This window comes from Bos indicus x Bos taurus, chromosome 3 (assembly GCF_003369695.1).
Source record: "Bos indicus x Bos taurus breed Angus x Brahman F1 hybrid chromosome 3, Bos_hybrid_MaternalHap_v2.0, whole genome shotgun sequence".
In the NCBI taxonomy this organism is placed as follows: Eukaryota; Metazoa; Chordata; class Mammalia; order Artiodactyla; family Bovidae; genus Bos; species Bos indicus x Bos taurus.
In genome coordinates this window covers 30,789,516-30,803,528 of record NC_040078.1, presented here as the reverse complement: position 1 = coordinate 30,803,528, position 14,013 = coordinate 30,789,516, and the positions used below count along the sequence as shown (strand labels likewise).

Sequence of the window (14,013 nt, the reverse complement as noted above, 5' to 3'; positions counted from 1 at the left end):
CATCTACTACCACATGACTTAAGTCTAATCCTGTATTATCTCCCACAGTTCCACTTCATACACATCCTCTGACCTGACGGAACTAATTACCATTTACTCATTCGTGGATCAGCCCTCTGTTTCCTCCCTGAACTGCTTATTCATCTTTATTCTCCATCTCTCCCTATCACAGTCTTATCTGTCTTGTAAGGCCCATTCTAACTGGTACCTCTCTTGTACCCTAAACCAGGAGTAGTATTTCCTTCTGTATTCATTGTACCACTGTCTGCCCTAGACCTTAACATGTGGTTTGTGTTCCTATTCCATGAATTCTTCTGAGTATGTAAGCTCATCCTGTTTGATTCTTCATCTCCCCCAAGGATTTAGCATATTGCTTTTGTATAGTATTTGTTGTTTAAATATGTTTTCAAGAATCTAACTTCTTTTTTTTTTAATAATAGGTTTATGCTAAAACTATAGATGGGCAACAGACCATTATTGCATGTATTGAAAGCCACCAGTTTCAGCCTAAAAACTTCTGGTAAGAAAGCAGATATTCTCCTCTTTTTTAATCTATATGTTTATATAGAAAGGAAACCAAACCAGCAGATGAGACTTGGTTTCCTAATCTAACTAGATTAGAGTAAGTTATTTGTTCCCTACCGCAGAGTGAGGCATTTGGATGTGATCATTTAGATTTCTTTTAATTCTAAGATTTTATAATTTATCTTTTAAATGTTGCTGTTACATTGAGTGAAAATAAGTGATTAATAAAGTACCCTGTGGAAAGTCTGAGTTTTACTTGGGTTTGTTTAATAATATTTGAGTTATTGCATAACTCAGTGGCCTATCCATGTGTTTGTGGAAAAGCTTCCCATGAGCAGAATAGGCGTGGTTTTCTACTCCAAGATAAAAAGAATGAAAAGTGAAAGTCAAATAACTTAGGGAAAGCTTATGATTAGGCCACTGGATACAAAACTTACATTTGAGTGGATAGAGCCTTGGATTTATCAAACTCGAAATGACTTGTTTCTGTTTTTCTTCTTTCCCGAATTCTCTGCCTCAGTGTCAGACCACCTCTTTCTTACTGCTAATTCCACGGTTGTGTGTGTGTTTTCATAGGAATGGTCGCTGGAGATCAGAATGGAAGTTCACCATCACACCACCTACAGCCCAGGTGGTTGGAGTACTTAAGATTCAGGTGAGATCCCAGTATGTTAATAGGCCATGTTAAAACATCACATCTTTAAAACAAACATGCAAGTTGATATTTGCTCTGACATTAGAAATAAGGAACAACTATTTGTAGATGCAAAGGGAGCTAGATGGTAAATAGAAACAGAGGTCTCCTTCCCGGGGAAGTACTGTGGTTAAACAGAGCTCTTCTGGGTTGATAAAGGACAGTCATGTGACATGTACTGCTTGCTTGTTATTTTTCTCTTTCAAAAATAACCTAAGATCTTCCCAGGAATTATCAAATAGCAGTTCTAGAAAAGAAGAAAATAACTAGTTATTAAGAAATGACTATATAGCAGCTACTGTAACTTACTTAGAGTCTTTTAAAGCTCATTTAAATGTCTACATATATTTGCTAACTCTTAGCTCTGAAGAAAGCTTCATAAATGGACTTATTTTATTTATTTACATTTATAGTTACGATAGGTTTTCAACCAAATAAATAAAACAGGAATAGAGAGAATGGCCAAGTGTGATTAACCAAGCAGAGTAGAGTTCTAATGCTGGTGTCGGGACATGCCACCAGGTGAATAAGGAGCTTATTACCTCATTTGATACCTAGCTAGATTGAAGTCTTCTGATCGTAACAAATTTGACTTTCAGAATTCATGGTGATTTAATTCTTGAGCCCAACTAACTATAAAGTCAGATTAAATAGTTACTGATAACTAAGAAAGTCAATACCTAATTTAGCTGTATTACAACTCTTGCTTTAATAACAGTTAGCAAGAGTTGCCTTTTTTAATGGTATAATTTAATCAAAACATACATGGTAGATGTCATCTATAACCACTTTTTTCGTACGTACCTATTACTTCCTGCTACAAGTAGCTGCACCTCTCTTCTTGGGAGATTTTCCTAACTGCAGGAGCACGCCCAACTCAGCTAAGGCAAGCTGGAAGTGTTACCTCTGCAGCTCTGGCACAGCCCTTAGTGCCATTCAAAAGTTGTCGGGAAATATGCCAGCTTCTTCACCCCTCAGGTGGGACAGCTCTAAAGCATGTTCTGCATAGTCTTCCAAAATCCAGTGCTTGGCAGCTGTAATGTGCTCATTAGTGCACCTGATACTTCCTTGCCTTCTGTATCTCACTTCCTTACTAGTGCTTCCTGAGACTACCTGAAATAAACTATTAACTCTCAGATCTTTACCCTGGGGTCTGCTGCTGGGGGAACCCAACCTAAGATAATATGTTGTTCTATATCTGTTGACTATGTCTATGCTCTAGACTTCTTGTAAGTATGGCATCAGCATTATTAACCTGGCAGCTTACTATAAATTTATACAAGGAAATTTATTTTCCTTCTAGAAGGAAATAACTTGTGTTTCAGTTTTGCCAAGGCAAACTTGTAAACTAAGAGCACACATCACAGAAGTTTCTGATGAAACTTTTACAGTAGGACCCAGTACCCAGACCTGATTTAAACCATTTTTTTTTTTCTTTTTCTTTAATGAATGAGTCTGTGCATTTTATTGTATTTATTTTTTGGCCACACTGTGCCACAGGTGGGACTTAGTTCCCTGACCAGGGATCGAACCCATGCCCCCTGTACTAGGAACGTAGAGTCTTAACCACTGGACCACCAGGCAAGTCCAGGACTTCATCTATGCCTTTTAACCATGGGCTCTCTGATCATACTTTGAGGAAAGGCTTATTACTTCATTTGTGTCTTTTAAAAATCAGAGTGAGAGTTATGTGGACATGTCATTAGGATATTTAACCCTTGGTTATTCTATAAGCAAAAGGATAGCTCCAGGAAGACAATTTCTAAGGATTTAAGTGGATGATAGTCATGTTGACATTTTTATTAGCAGATGAAACCTAGAAAAGGTTTTGTTAATTTTGGTGACTGTGACTGAACCTGTCTTGTAAATTGCTAAAACTTCCCGAGCCATACATCTAGTTGAATTGTTAGTCTGTCTCTTGGATAACCCTCTTTCTTGCTAATTGTTATAATAATCGTAGTATCCACTTTGCCTTACATCCTCAGGACTGCCTTTTAAAAAAAAAAAAACTTTTAATTTTATATTGGAGTATAGCTGATTAACAGTGTTGTGATAGTTTCAGGTGTACAGCTCAAGGGGACTCAGCCATACATATACATGTATCCATTCCCCCGCAAACTCCCCTTCCATCCAGGCTGCCACATAACACTGAGCAGAGTTCCCTGTGCTATACAGTAGGTTCAGGACTGCTTTTGTCTTACGTATTTTTGTAGCCTGATTTACCAATAGAATATTTGTTTTTCAATCCTGTCTTTAATCCTCAGTTTCCTGCACCTGGTCAGATCTGCTTAATCAAAACTGATGATATTATATATGGAGAGATGTGTAAAAGATTAGGACCCATTAAAATTTCTTGGTTTTCACAGAGAAAAACTAATGTTTAATGACTTTAATACTTTTCAGAGCATAATCTTATTTATAATCTTTCTATTCACAATGCCGAGCACAGTGTCTGGAATGCAGTAAGCACATAGTAAATGTTTATTAACTAATAATCAGTTTTTCCTGCTAAGTAAAGAGAATTCTTAAATTTAAGTGTTCTGTGAATTTTAAGCACCATTATAAATTACCATTGGCCATATTAATTGTTTGCTCAGAGTTGGTGAGATTGCGGGTGGCTGAAGGCATGGATTTGTGCTCTAAGCAGTAAGTTTCTATGTGCTCTAAGCACTTACATTTCTTAACTTTCTCACACAGGTTCACTATTATGAAGATGGCAATGTTCAGTTGGTTAGTCATAAAGATGTACAGGATTCAGTAACTGTTTCGGTGAGTGTGGAATATTTAATATATGTCTCACTTGTGTCTTGTTTCTCTTTTAAAAAATTAGATCTTTTGATCCTGAGTACTGATTCTGCCACTAGAAATGGAGGTTGTTTTCATTGCTTTGATTTTGGCAGCTTTTTTTTTAAGAACTTTATAAAAGACTTTTTTTTTTTTAATTTTTATTGAGTATAGTTGATTTACAATGTTGTGTTCAGGTATATAGCAAAGTTATTCATATACACACACACACACATATATATATATATACACACACACACACACACACACACACACACACACACCCCTACATATATTCTTTTTTAGATTCTTTTCCATTATAGGTTATTAAAAGATATTGAGTACAATTCCTTGTGCTACTCAGTAAGTCCTTATTTTTGGCAGCTTATAATTGTTAGTATATAACCAACCAGTTTTGTTGATTAGTTGATGATAGTTCACAGACTTTGACTGAGAATAGTGATAATGGTTTTAGAATATTTATGCTGCTTTTTCTTTCTCTCTTGTGAGATTTGCTCAAGGACAGTAGTATCTTCAATTGATAAATACCAGGAGGAAGGAAAGTTTGCCAAACTAAACCCTATAGGATTTATCATTCATACATTCATATCATTAGAGAAACTGAACATTTTTAGGAATGTTCAATAATAGTATTGTGCACTATATCTGGAAAGAAGGGACATAATTTTTCGTGCATTTATAGTACTTAATATTCCTAGAAATTACTGAGCGCTCTCCAATAGCTTTTATGTGTGTTATATCTATCTACCTTAGTAGAAATTAAAATTGAGGAGTATTAAAAATATGTATTTTTTAATTTAAAAATAACAGGGATTTCCCTCGTACTCCAGTGGTTAAGACTCCATGCTTCCACTGCAGGAGGCCTGGGTTCAATCCCTTGTTGGTGAATTGAGATCCCTGGTGTGGCCAAAAAAAATCTAAAGCAAAATATAGCATTAACAAACCCATTACTTCTTAACTTTACTTTCATGAAAAACAGCTGTATGTTTCTGGGTTAAAGTTAGTGAAAAGAATATAATTTACATTTTCACAAAGTGTGTAATGTCTAAACTAATAAAAGACAGCTGGATATGTGCTTCACACATTAGCCCTCAAAAAGTAATGAAGTCGTCACACATTATATACCTTCTATGAAACTACATGCACAGAAACTATATGAAAGTAAAAACAGCAAGTAACTATGTCTTAGTATTATTATGAATAAAACGTAGTTTTGACTCTTTTGAAAGAATCTTGGGGCGTGGCCCTAGACATTAAATCTCACCCTCTCTAATTCTGTTTACTTAAAATTGCTAAAGGAAGAGTGACATTAAATTCATTTTGTACCCAAACCATGTAAAGCAAAATGTGATTAGTTGTCTCGACATCATAAGTAGCTAATAGAGGAGCCTATGAACTTAGAAGATATGATTGATATGTCTGAGGTCATTGTTTATATCATCTTAAACCAGAGATATTGTCAAGGCATAAAAATTTCAAGACATTATGTTGTCTTTGGGGTATACTGTGGTAGATTGGAAAGAAATTGGGTTGTTTTGATGAGGACCTAGATTTGGATCCCATCTTTATGATTCAAAGGCTGTATAATTTTGGTCATTATTTGAAAGAATTCTGTTTTCTTATCTGCAAAATGGAGGTGGCAATAATAACATCTATTTCACAGGGTTGTTTTGAAAATCAAAGAAGATAATGTGCACAGGAAAATTTGAAAAACTAAATTGTTATACAAATGTTAGTTAAGATAGACTTACTCTTTAGTATCTTTTTTATTCACTGCTTATTGAATTTTATTCACTGCTTAAGATTTTTTAAAATTCTTATTTTTCCCTCCATTAGAATGAAGCCCAGACTGCCAAGGAGTTTATTAAAATCATAGAACATGCAGAAAATGAGTATCAGGTAAGATAACTTGAAACTGTTATTTATAGATCTATATAGATTTTGCTTTTAACACATTTTGTTATACTTTTCTATCCTTTGAACATAAATATACATAATTATTCAGTGATACTAAGTATGGAGACTTTGCAGACCTTGCAACTTTGCATTCTGCTTACAGTCAAGGTTTTGGCATTGGAAGATACTGCAGATATATCTCCATTACCCCAAAGTAGAGCATCTCTATGAAACCTTTCCAAGGCCAAATGGTGTAAAGTGGAGAAGCAGTTACCTTAGAACACATCTTGCTATCAGATGTACAGAATGATTGAGATACTCCTCAGATCCTCAGACACAGTTCACAGCTCTGGCTTGCTTGATGCTGAGATGCTGAGTGTAGTTCCCAAGGAAGGAGCTTGGTGGGGCCACTGTTACTGCTCAGGGTGCACCCTGTCCCTGTAATAGCCTCACTGCCAAACAAATGCTGAACACTTTTTTTTTTGCTTTGGTAAAAGCAAAGTGAAAGTGGTAGTCGCTCAGTTGTGACCGACTCTGTGACCTCATGGACTACAGCCTGCCAGGCTCCTTTGTCCATGGAATTCTCCAGGCAAGAATACTGGAGTGGGTTGCCATTCCCTTCTCCAGGGGATCTTTCTAACCCAGGGATTGAACCCAGGTCTCCTTCATTGCAGGCAGATTTGCTACCTCTCTACCATCTGAGCTACCAGGGAAGCAATGTACAGCAAACTTTGGAAAAGCAGGGGATTACCTGTATAGCCCTAGTTTTAGAAATAATACAGGTGGGCTTCTTAACCTGCTTCAGAGATTGGAGAGGTGCTCACTAGAAATCTTCCAGCCTGTAAGTCCTTAGGGGACTCAAGCATGCCCTTTCACTACATCTAGTTTCTGTTCAACTTATTTTCAATTATCTTTTGCAGACAGCAATTAGTGAAAACTATCAAACAATGTCAGACACCACATTCAAAGCCTTGCGCCGGCAACTTCCTGTTACCCGCACCAAAGTCGACTGGAACAAGATACTCAGCTACAAGATTGGCAAAGAAATGCAGAATGCTTAAAGGCTGAATGTAGGATTCTTCAGTACATGGAAAGAAAGGATTCAACATGTGGTCATATGATAAATAAGTGATTTATAAACAAGAGTGATATTTTGCTAGGGCTTTCAAAAGTTAACAGGTTTTCTAGCCTAATGGAATACTGTTGAACTTAGAGCATTGTCTTGATTCTTTTGTGTTTTCTGCCTTGTAATTTTGTTTTCACTATATCTACTTGTAAATCTTTTTTTTTTTTAATTCTGCCACATTTAATGATGGAGAGAGATATCTACCCTGGAGTCATTTTACTGTTTAGAAAATTTTCCTAGCCATGAAGCCCTGTTACTGACATAGACAGGTAATATATTCAGTACTTTTCCACCCCATCCTTCAAAGTACTTCTGGTGTTCAGTGGTTTTTACTGATTGACCAACAGCTAAAGAGGCTATGCTGCAAACTGTAGCTGAATGGAAGACACATTCATCCTTCTCCCTCTAGTTGCTTTGATCATCGTTTATAACATCTCATAACTGTAGTTTCATATGTTTGGATTGGGGCTTTTCAGGTTCATTTTGGAGGCCAAGGAAGTTTTCTGGAAATTCCATCATAGCCAACTTCTCTGGGGAAGTTGTTTTTAAATCCAAAGACTTGAACCACATTCCCTACATGAACATGTTTGCTTTTTTCCCTTTCCCTCATTGTCTCCTTCCCACCTACTACCATTATAGTTATAGACATGTGCATTTTTAGAAGAGTGTTATCCATTTTTATTACTGTTTTTTTAATATTCGAAAACTGCTGACATACTAGGGGTATAGTAGAGTATAAAACTTGAAGAAATGCAGATGTTGAAGGAATAATAGGTATCTTGTGCTTTAATACTTTGTGGCAGGATTGTACTATAAGTGAATGAATCAAACAACTATGTTAATCACAAACAAAAAACTAAAACTGAACCAAAGTGAAAAGGATAACTTTCAGGCAGTATCTTTCTATTGTAACCTGTTATTTAAGGGAATACTAGTGATTTGTTCTAACTAGGATGTAATACTTACTCCAAATTACTCTTCCTCAGTCCTGCCTGCCAACTCAAGTATAACTGTGATATAGCAACCCTTCCCAGGTTTATTGGCAGGTACAGGTGTGATCTCAGAATACACAGGTGACATAGATATGATATGACAACTGGTAATGGTGGATTCATTTACATTGTTTACACTTCTATGACCAGGCCTTAAGGGAAGGTCAGTTTTTTAAAAACCAAGTAGTGTCTTCCTCCAAACACACGTCAAAAAAGAAGGGTGTTTATGTTTCGGCTTTGTTTTTGCTGAGTAATACAGTCAAGCAAGAGTTTATTTTTAAGTGACCTGTTGATTTGTGTAAGCATTTTTGTTTATTTCAAATAAAATATATTTGTATTACTTGTCATTCATACTATCCATCCATACTACACTATCCTCTGTATCAGGTAGTCCAATAGAAATACACCTGTTTTGTTCTTAAATTGTCTGAGTCTCTCCTTTTTGAGCCATCTCTTCAGCCTTTGTTCTCAGGGTAAGATGTGGAATTGCTCTTATTTGATGAGAATGTTCAGGGTTTCAACTATTGTAGATTCAGTGACTATCCAAAGACCAGCTTGCTTTTTTGTGTGTGTGTGGCCATGACTTGAGAACCTTGGTTCCCCAACCAGGAACTGAACCTGTGCCTCCTGTGTTGGGAACAAGCAGTCTTAACCACTGGACCACCAGAGAAGTCCCCTCCCCCTCCTTTTTAAGTTTTAGGAATTTCTCTATGGATCATACTGCTTTACCATCACTGGCTACTGGTGGTTTCAAAGGTTTTATTTAGGGTTTTCCATTTGTCAGAAAAGTCTAGTTATCTTCTGTACTTGTCATTCAGAAAGCAAGGCCCAAGTAGTTATAGTTACCAGGTTGTTGTTCAGTTTCTCAGTTGTGTCCAGACTCTTTGCGACCCCATGGACTGCACCATGCCAGGCTTCCCTGTCCTTCATTGTCTCCTGGAGTTTGATCAAATTCATATCTATTGAATAAGTGATGCTATCCCACCATCTCATCCTCTGTTGTCCCCTTCTCCTCCTGCTTTCAATCTCTCCCAGCATCAAGGTCTTTGCCAGTGAGTCGTCTCTTTGCATCAGGTGGCCAAAGGATTGGAGCTTCAGCTATATTCAGGGTTGATTTCCTTTATGATTGACTGGTTTGATCTTCTTGCTGTCCAAGGGACTCTCAAGAGTTTTCCAGCATCACAGTTCGAAAGCATTAATTCTTCAGCGCTCAGCCTTCTTTATGGTCCAACTCTCACATCCGTACATGACTACTGGAAAAACCATAGCTTTTGTCTATACGGACCTTTGTCAACAAAGTGATGTCTCTGCTTTTTAATATGCTGTCTAGGTTTGCCATAGTTTTTAGAAGTGAAAGAATCCCTGTACCATGAACATGGGTACTGTTTCACATCAACTGTAAAGGCTGCTTTCCTTCCTCATGAGTCTGACTTACAGACATATGGGAAGGACTTTTATCCTGTTTCCCAGTTGATCTAAGCCCTCAGAGGAGTTTCAGTGCTTCATCTTCCATTCTTGGCTAGTTCACATTCCCACCCTTTTGAGGGACATTGCTACCCTATGTCCTTGTAGTACAGATTAAAGCATTCTAGCCTTTGCCTTTAACTTACTAACCCCATCAGCCTGCCTCATTGATTTCCTTAGCTCATACAGTTTTGTAAAGACTTAATTTCTTGGCCATCTGAAGTCCTTGGTTTCTTGTATAATTGGGCAGAAGTCAACCCTCCTTGCCAAGCCCTACAGAGACTTCCTTAACTCCTTCAGCAGAATATTTGCTTGAATTGTGACTCTTATCACACTGCTGAAATCAGCCTATCCTAGGACAATGGTTTCCCAGCCAAAAGGAGTTTCCTCTGAGGCCTCACTCCCATAGTTGAAATTACACTACTGAAGACTCTCATTTGTGCCTGGGTGGTTGTGCTTCTGTTAGTTGGCCTAGTTCTAGTGCCTCTTCTGTTTTATAATCTAGAATGTTGACACTAGATTCATCTTGGTTCATGAGATACATAGCAAGCCTTGGCACATTCTCTGCAAACTCACAAAAGACATACAATTTGAATGCCAATGTAAGAATTTATAATTTAAATATAACTACCAAGCCACTTCTTAGAAAGTCAAAGAAAGAAAAGACTGGTATATATAGAAAACTGGCTGCTGCTGCTAAATCGCGTCAGTCTTGTCCGACTCTGTGCGATCCACCATGCTCTCCCATCCCTGGGATTCTCCAGGCAAGAACACTGGAGTGGGTTGCCATTTCCTTCCCCAATGAATGAAAGTGAAAAGTGAAAGTGAAGTCACTCAGTCATGTCCGACCCTCAGCGACCCCACAGACTGCAGCCCACCAGGCTCCTCCGTCCATGGGATTTTCCAGGCAAGAGTACTGGAGTGGGGTGCCATTGCCTTCTCCCATACAATAACCTGAGCTAACTAAAATTCTCCCTTGAACAGAGTATATGTTAAAAAACAGTAGGGGACTCCCAGGCAGTCCAGCTGTTAGGACTCCTCACTGCCATTGCCAGGGGGCATGCATGGGTTCATTCCCTGGTTGGGAAACTAAGATCCTGTAAGCTGCATAGCACAGCCCAAAACAAAATAGAGTTGATCTAAGCCCTCTGAGAGCAGAAACCAAATGTATCCAAAAGCATTCTGTTATGAGTGTTAATCCTCATTTACTGTGGTTATGTTCTGTAAAATTGCCAGCAAACATTGAATTAGCCCATATTGAAACATTGCTCCAGAGTTAGGTTCCTGCATGCTTCTCAATATTTTTGTCAATAGATCAATACACAATCTTCGTTTATATATTTTTTTAATTTATTTATTTTTAATATATTTTTATTTAAATCACTATTTAATATTCATTTTTTGTTCTTTAACATTGAACTCATAGCTGACAGCACTATAACTGACGCCTAAGTTAACAACGCTTATCTAACATGGGAATTTTCTCTATAAGGGACATCAGTCTTAGGAACACTAGACAGCATTTCAGCACTACATAGGTTTGGGGGCCATTTTAAGCAGTAACCAAAAAAAAAAAAAAAAAAGCAGACAAAATGGGACCACAAAATAGACCACAAAAAGGATTTTTATTACATGAGCTGAAAGCATGAAGGACATGGCCTTGTTCTACTTCATCTGGGAACGGGCACATTGGTCAACTCAAGATTTCTCTTTTTGCCACTCTGTACATCCATGGATGACTACAAAAGTCCTGCAAGTGTTGATTTGGGGGTTACTGATTTTAGTGAGTAGGTAAATTTGCAAATACAGAATCTGCAGATAATGAGGATTAACTCTATCTGCCACAGCCATTCCTTTGGTCAACAGTAGGCGGACCAATTAAAGCATTTCAGTCAGTTTTAGCGCTGTTGCCTTGGGGAGTACAGTCTTAGTGGAAAACATAAAGTTAGAGACAATTCAAAACTGAATTGTAGACTCCAAGTAACTATGGAGTAATGAGAATTACGAGAAAAAAAAAAAGGGTTCTTAACATTCTTCTCCAAAGTAGTTACCTTAGAAGGCTCTAGGTTTGTTCCAGTAATGTCCTTGGCCAGAGTTAACTTTCAGATTGCATTCAGTGCTATGGGGTCACAAAGAGTCAGACAGGACTGAAACAGCTTAGTATGCACGTACGCAAAATCCACCTGATTGGGCTTCCCAAGTGGCACTAGTGAAGAACCTGCCTGCTGGTGCAGAAGACGCAGGAGACCCAGTTTTGTTCCCTGGGTGGGAAGATACCCTGGAGGAGGGCATGGCAACCCACTCTACAGCCCATAGGGTTACAAAGAGTCAGATACAACTGAGAGACTCAGTGCACACACAAAATCAACCTTATTACTTAATAGATTTTTCTAAATACAGAAGGACTTTGGGAGGAAAGTGAGACCTGAGCTAGTTGTGAAAGGTAGAAAGACCATTCTAGGCATCTAGACAGCCACATGTGAAAATAACTCCTAGGGAAAGAGGAGATTGAAAAGGCTGGCTTAAAACTCAACATTCAAAAAAGTAAGATCATGGCATCCAGTCCTATCACTTCAAGGCAAATAGATGGGGAAACAATGGAAACAGTGAGACTTAATTTGGGGGGCTCCAAAATCACTGCAGATGGTGACTGCAGCCGTGAAATTAAAAGACGCTTACTCCTTGGAAGAAAAGCTATGACCAAACTAGACAGCATATTAAAAAGCAGAGATATTACTTTGCCAACAAAGGTCCGTCTAGTCAAAGCTATGGTTTAGCCAGTAGTCAGGTATGGATGTGAGAGTTGGACTATAAAAGCTGAGCACCGAAGAACTGATGCTTTTGAACTGTGGTGTTGGAGAAGTCTCTTGAGAGTCCCTTGGACAGCAAGGAGATCCAACCAGTCAAAGGAAATCAGTCCTGAATATTCATTGAAAAGACTGATGCTGAAGCTGAAACTCCAATACTTTGGCCACCTGATGTGAAGAACTGACTCATTGGAAAAGACCCTGATGCGGGGAAAGAGTGAAGGCAGGAGGAGAAGGGGATGACAGAGGATGAGATGATTGGATGGCATCACCGACTCAATGGACATGAGTTTGAGCAAGCTCCAGGAGTTGGTGTTAGACAGGCAAGCCTGGCGTGCTGCAGTCCATGGGGTCACACACAGTCAGACACGACTGAGTGACTGAACTGAGCCAAACTAAGGGAAGTGAATTTTTCCAGATGAAACTGGTTTAGAGAGGTTCCCTTGTCACAAAAGCCACATAAGATCACATTTTCACCCATGTTTTTACTATACTGTAGCTATTTGTGTATGTTTTGAGAACTTCCAGGAAACACGTATGATTCGAGAAGGGGGAGGTTATGTATCCAGGAATAATGGAGGCTTAGATTTCTGATCAGAATAGAGCCAGATGTTCAGTTTGGGTATGGTGGGTGGTAGGTTTTTGAAGTGGTTAAGTAATAGTGTAGTTCTGAGTAGTTCACTAATACTCAGGCCTCACTGGATAATTGGGGGAGAAAAAAGATAAAATCTTTGGCCACATTCCTAGTTTTTCCCTCCACTTTGCATAAGCAATTTCTAAGAACATATTCCCCTGTTCTGTTCTCCCCCTCTCCCTGTAGCTTTGGTTCCCACTGACACTGAATTTCCTGTTGCTAAAGCCTGTTTTTCTTGGCTTTAGTTGGTTGTTGGCCTCAAAAGGTACAGGGGTAGCCCAGCTGGAGCATGACCTGGGTTCTGAGCATTCTTCACACTAGGTTAGATAGTGTGTGGCCTCCTACAGGGAATTACTTTGGAGAACACCACCACCTTGGATATATTGGGAACCGGTATTTTTGTTTAAAGATTTTTTAAATGTAACTTTTATGATCTTTGTCCATCCTAGTCAGTGTGTTTTTGTTACTCCAGTTGATAAGTAGATGATGAGGCTTTTTTTAGGTTTGTTGTACCCCCACCCCCTTTAGTTTGTCTTAACTATCCGTCTTCCGAAGCTTCTTTTATTAATACTTCTCTTCCTGGTACCGATGCTGTAGCTATTAACCATTTATTGCCTAACCTAACAGTCTCTTGCTCTCCAGAAGCTAATATTTTGATGACTGGGGCAACCCTTAGCTAAACACTAGTAACAGTTAAGAGTAATACAGCCTGGGGTGCATTAAGTGCCCAAATATGTGGCTTAAGGCTAGGGATCGCCAGCCTTTCCACATAACGAAGCCTTTGTGACAGAAAAAGTAATGAACTGTTCGTCCCGGCAAAGCTCCTTGTTCCTCCCTCCCACGCGTACACACCTTTATCAGAGACACTCGGTCTTCCCCCAAACTTCTTGGCTCTTACGCATTCCTCCCAGCGTCTGCGAGCCGGAGAAGGGAAAATGGGGGAGGGGGGCGTGCCTATTGCTTCCGTACTTGCCTATGTCCCAGGCTGTCTGGGGGAGGTGTTGGATGAGCTGCCCCAGTCCAGCTGCAGCCGACCCAGGTCCCAGTCCCTGCCCTTTGCTCCCCTGCTT

General features: G+C 38.8%; 1 protein-coding gene across 1 annotated transcript in view; it reads left to right on the top strand.

Annotated features, from left to right (window-relative positions):
- Positions 1-8,461, top strand: part of CAPZA1 (capping actin protein of muscle Z-line subunit alpha 1) — a 44,287-nt gene extending 35,826 nt beyond the window's left edge. Inside the window, exons 6-10 of the mRNA XM_027536168.1 lie at positions 441-520; positions 1,102-1,180; positions 3,917-3,988; positions 5,861-5,923; positions 6,841-8,461. Coding sequence (XP_027391969.1) covers positions 441-520; positions 1,102-1,180; positions 3,917-3,988; positions 5,861-5,923; positions 6,841-6,981 — 435 coding nt within the window. The 3' untranslated portion in view covers positions 6,982-8,461. The remainder of the gene's footprint in view (positions 1-440; positions 521-1,101; positions 1,181-3,916; positions 3,989-5,860; positions 5,924-6,840) is intronic.
- Positions 8,462-14,013: the final 5,552 nt, after the last annotated feature.